Source organism: Alnus glutinosa, chromosome 11, assembly GCF_958979055.1.
Source record: "Alnus glutinosa chromosome 11, dhAlnGlut1.1, whole genome shotgun sequence".
NCBI lineage: Eukaryota > Viridiplantae > Streptophyta > Magnoliopsida > Fagales > Betulaceae > Alnus > Alnus glutinosa.
In genome coordinates, this window is record NC_084896.1 from 18,381,797 (window position 1) to 18,387,547 (window position 5,751).

Here is a 5,751-nt window from a genome sequence, read left to right on the forward strand (position 1 = left end):
AAAAGATATTGATGCAATGGGGGTATATGTACTTTTCCTCAAATAAAATATTAAATAAAGGCATATTGGGTATGCAAAAATAAACCCAAAAAAAAGAGAGAGGAATAAATATTCCAATTATTCCATTGTGCGATCGCTATGGGGTGGGTGGTTAGCCACTCATGCTTGGGGATAGTCGGTCACTCCTCTAGATTCTCTAAGTGTAGTTGCAACGACCCCCATAGCTCGAGGGTAGTATTGCTCACCCCCAACCTGCCATCTTGTGGGTGGTCAGGTGCCATCTAGTCGGTCACCCTTTGGTCCAACCACCCAAGCATGGTAGTTGAAAGTGTTGTCAACCAAGAGTAGGGAAGATAGAACCCTTGGTTCTGTCTTTGGAAATCAGAAAATAACAAGAAAATTAAAGAGAAAGAGAGAAGGGAATGATTTCTTCAAAGGGATTGGGCCTCCTCATATTGCTCAAGCAATTAAATTATTCCTTAATGCTATGATATTCATCATCTACAACTTATTATAGGGGAAAATCAAGCCAAATATGGTAACAAAATCAAGAATAATTGCATAGTTGAAAGAATATAGAGAAATCAAATGAAATATTTGGAAAAATATTTTGGAATCCTAACATTCTCTCTGATCCCTAAAAACAACATTGCCCTCAAAGTTGAGAACCAAGGAAATAAGGAAATCACTTTTTCACTGTCTCGTAAGGTTCCTACGTGGCATTTTCTCATGGCAGGTGAGCCCATTGAATGAGAACCTCTATGGCAATCTGATTGTGTTAATAATCCGACGATCCAAAATGGTAGTGGGTTGAGCAAGGACTTCGCTAGTAGAAGTAATATCAGGTAGGTGCTCTTTGTTGTTTATTTCAGAAAAATCTAAGTTTATCTCTAATTTAAATAAATGGAAATTAACTTAAATTTGAATATTTAAATTTTTCTCTATTTCTTTTTATTATTCTTTGTCCCACATTAAAAAGCTATGAGTATTTTTTGTGTTTTATAACAAGCTCTTATACTAGATAAGATTTTGAGTATACTTGTGTTAGTTGCATCCTCGCACTGGTCGTCGTACGCACATTTGTCGCTTAGTTGCTTTAGACATACTTAGCACTTAGCATCGTCGCACACGAGATTATTAATAACGTGTGTATTTTTTGTTGATGTGTACAACTGCTTTTCTAACAGTAATATTTTTGAATACATAACTGTTTTTCTAAACTATCAGAAACTATATTTTCTAACTGTTTTTTCAACTGTAAAAAAATGTGTTTTCAACTGTTAGAAACTGTATTAAAATTGTTGTAAACTGATTATGAGTTTTTAGATAAAAACTATATTTTTCCAGCAGATTTTCGACATCTTTTTTCTTCTCTTCTTTTTCATCTTTTCGACTGTTACAGAATTTCTAAATTCAGAGTAGTGCTCAAAATTTGCGATCTGCATACTACATTCGGGCAATATTGTATTCTGAGAACAAAATTGTTGTATTCCCTTTTGCAAAACTTATTGTTTAGGTGAGAGACAATATTTGTCTAAGAGACAGATTTACATTCGCCTTACTGTCCAGTGTTCTTTCTATACAGTTTTTATTTTTCTGCTTTCTTCAATTTTTTATAGTTCCACATCTTTATATTTCCAACACTGTTGAGGGAAAGTTTGCTCGTTTCTAATTCCTTTTTTTCAGACATTAAACATGGAAGACTGGATGTATTTTAAAGTTAGGTGAAAGATCAAGATGATAAGGAACAAGACCAATGCGTTCCAACACTTTATAGGCAGGGACAAAACCAGAAGATTTTTCATTCAGATGGGTCAAAGTACGAATAAAAGGTCAAGTCTAATTTTTAAGCCCGAAAACATACGCACAGAAAAATCGATATTGTAAGTTGGGAGGATTGGTAGGGCTCGACCAAAAACTTCTTCAAATGGAGTCGATTTTGATAGTTGAGTTATAAGCGGTGTTGTACCACCACTATATATGCCCATGGAAGCCATCTCACCTACTCCATGTCCTTATCTCCATTGAAACATTACAAGTCATTTTCTAAACAGTGATTCACCACTCTTTTTTGCCCATGTCTAGGGTGATAAGAAGTGTTTATCTTCACTGGAGTGCCTTGCAAGCGGAAAAGCTATTTCCAAACATTAGAAGTGAAAACCTTCTTTCGATCACTTACTTTTGATTGATAATTTGGTTAAAATATAATTTCATTCAATTTGTAAAATTTAGTTGCTCTTGTGTTATCACCAAACAAATAAATATAAATGTACCCTAAGAGTTACATTAGCACACATATTGAGTAAAATCTTTTTATTATTTGCTCAGTATATCAGTGAAATGCTCCACACTCCTTTCTTTTCGCTTCATTTTATTGTCAATTATTATCGGAAACACAAGAAGGGCTCTTCATGCATCAATAATTTTTTTTTTTTTTTTTTTTTTTTTTTTTTTTTTTTTTTTTTTTTTTTTTTTTGTAGATTGCATGCTACAATTTAAATCCTAACTATAGATTATAATAGTTTATAATAAGTAATTTATATTTTTTTGTCATTCAAAATATTTGAAGTAAGATATACATGACCTTAAATGCATTAAACATGAGAGTAACAATTACACTACTTTTTAGTGCAGATCGATTTTGTGAATGGCATCTCATTTCATTTGCATGTTTAATCTATAGATTTATAAATACATGAGGATAATAGTTTTATTTTACATTTTGAAATATTGGAGGAAACCAAATGGCTGTAAGTGACGATTCTTAGACCATGCCTTCCAAAAAGCGACAATGGTTCAAAGGATGTCATAGTTAGCTCTTGCATCTTGTTTACTTTCACTTTCTCATCACCCCAAATTTCCCATTTTTCTATGTGTATTAATTTTGTTTTCGTTGTATGTATATGTGAACAAGATCTCTTGGCCTTTTCAGACAAAGAGCTCATATTTTAGATCAAAATTTTAAGGAAGAAACTTGTGGAGGTGATCCAAAACTTCAAGAAAAAGATGTTGATTTTTTTTTTTTTTTTTTTTGGAGACAAAACTCATGTAACTACAGACAGTTGCTACTAAACAAATCCAGCCAACAGAAATGTGTATATACATTAACATAAACATTTACTTGAACAAGGAATCGGTCACACATTCTGTGCCACAACCAATGACCAGATTAATACAAGCACAGAGCAAACTGTCAGAAAAAAACACAAAACAACCCAACAACAAAAGACCATCACAGAAAACCGGTGTCGGAAAACGCCGTCACCGGCGGTGGCGCGTGGAACACACGCGCCCCACCAGGGACCACCCTCTTCAAACAAATGACCGCCGAAGACACCCGAACCACCGAAACACTACCAGTCGCACCCTGGAAATCATGTCGTAGCCCTCACGCGCCGGTACAGGGAGTGACCTCCCTGGCGCGTGCGAGCCACCTGCCGATCAGGAACACGCGTCACGGCTAAGGCTGGAGGCTGCTGAACCAGAAGAGGCCGACGACTACTGTGGAGAGGTGCGTGTCTTGAGAAACCCGGCCGAAGTGAATAGATCTGACTTCAAATGAAACATCAAGGAAGTATGGTCAGTAACTTCGCCGGAGACATGTCAAGAAGCCGCTAACCAACACCCAAACTCTCGTGAGATCTTCTATCAAGGGATTACAACCATCACCGGAAAACCGGGGGAACACAGCCCTAAAGGCTGCTTCTTAATCTCATGTAGTTGATATGCAAATAATACAAGAACAAGATCGTCATTCCAATTGAGCAATCTCGAGCTTCTAATTGAATCGTATGAAAAATGGTTCAATTCTATAATGAAAATAAAGGGATATATTTATTTAAATTTATCTTTTTATACGAATTAATCGCATAAAAATAATAATATGTTAGCAGACCGATAAAGTGTACGTTAGCACGTTGAATTATTTCTCAGATAATTAAAAAAAAAATTAAAATATATATTTATTTTTCAGTTAAATATGGCCTACCAACAGCCTAGATTCTATAATAACTTCTAAGATATTATTTTGTTGTTTCAAATAAAAAGGAAGGAAAGCATGATGGCTTGAATTTAGGAACAGCTGGGCCGTTTCAATTATGTTGTCCAAAGTGGTCCCACTAGCGTATTCACATGCGTGAATCATTAGTGACATCTGCACCGTCCTGTTTTTGACCGTTGCAAATAAAGTACTCGATCCTACGGTTCACATCGTTCAAGTACCTGAATGCCAACCCAGGTGTACGCCATTGATTCGACGACAACTGTACCTTAGTGGCAAAGAAATAAAAAATTCAAAACCGTGTTTTTCGACTTTTCATCTGAGTTGGCTACTTCGTGTATAAGCAATCCCCACCGTCAGATCTACATAGTGTATAGTCGTAATTGTACTAACAACAACCCTAAATCCCTCCTATAAATACCCCCACCTTCTTTGTTTTTCTCAAATCTCTCACTCTCTCTTCCTCAACAAAATCCATCTACACTCGCAAAAAAAAAAAAAAAAAAATCTCTCTCTTTCTCTCTGTGCTTGAAGCTTCCAGAATGGCTCGCTCAGGCGCTGCGATTCTTGTGCTACTGGCCGCAATGTTGGTGTGCTCCACTGTCGCACAATCTCCGGCGTCTTCTCCGGCGTCCTCTCCCACGAAATCTCCCCCGACGACTTCTCCACCGGCCAAGTCTCCCACCTCTCTGGCACCGTCTCCTGCCGCGAATCCACCAGTTTCTGTTCCTTCTCCATCTACCGTGAACTCTCCTCCGTCTCCGCCTCCGGCGTCCTCCGGGGCTCCGGCGAGCTCTCCCTCAGCGATCTCCGCGCCACCAACTGAAGCACCTGGACCGGCTGTGAACGGTGCCGTTTCGAACAGCTTCGCAGTCGCCGGATCTCTGGCTGTTGCAGTACTCGCTGGAGTTTTGGTTATCTAGATGAGCATTTTACCGTCAGGCTTATGGATTCTTAATTGTTTCTTTATGTAATTAATTTTATTTATTTCGGCTATTTATTTTATTTTATATCTGTGTTGTCAGAGTTTACTGGTTATTCATCGCTTCATATATTTTTTATTTAAATTACTTGAAATTATCAGACAGTGTCTCTTCTTAAATTCAGTACAAAAAAATGGAATGGTGAAATTTGAGCAAGATCTGGATTTGAATTACTCAGCAATATACATAATTGTTAGTCAATTATTTGACTAATAGTTTATTATATTTACAAAGCCATAAATTTACCATCTTAATATTTAGAAAATCAATTTATTTGAAAGCAAAATGGTTCGGATTCAAAAAACTGTAGATGATAAAATATCCTGAAAATCTTGATTTTACAAATTAAGGGAGTTTGTTAGAAAAGGATTTGTACGATTATTTTGATCACTGATCGAATAATAATAACAAACAGATTGTGAAAATTTGTGTGAACAGGACACGGCTTGTTTTAAATATGAATAATCATTCACTACCACCTAAATATACAACTTTTCACCATCTTGTCTATGTGGCAAGGTGGTTCCCTACCTTAATTTATTTTTAAAAAATAAAAAAACTCAAAAAATAGTGGGGGACCACCTTGCCATATAGGCAATGTGGTAAAAAGTTGTATATTTTAGTGGCATTGAATCATTATTCTTTAAATATTATGTTTTGGAGAAATCTTGACTTTATTTATCTTTTAAATTTTAATTTTTTAATTTTTTTTTTGCAAATTTTGTTAAATTTTTTAGTTTTTCAAAAAAAAAAAATTAGAAATTTTGA

At 35.8% G+C, this 5,751-nt stretch overlaps 1 protein-coding gene across 1 annotated transcript; it reads left to right on the forward strand.

Annotated features, from left to right (window-relative positions):
* Positions 1-4,446: 4,446 nt before the first annotated feature.
* Positions 4,447-5,087, forward strand: LOC133881898 (classical arabinogalactan protein 1-like). The gene has a single exon (XM_062320968.1). The coding sequence runs from the start codon at positions 4,543-4,545 to the stop codon at positions 4,921-4,923; it is 381 nt and encodes a 126-aa protein (XP_062176952.1). The 5' UTR covers positions 4,447-4,542; the 3' UTR covers positions 4,924-5,087.
* The last annotated feature ends 664 nt before the right edge of the window (positions 5,088-5,751 follow it).

Bases quoted from the DNA above. Each gene is read 5' to 3' on its own strand.
- LOC133881898 (XM_062320968.1), top strand. From the start codon at position 4,543: ATGGCTCGCTCAGGCGCTGCGATTCTTGTGCTACTGGCCGCAATGTTG.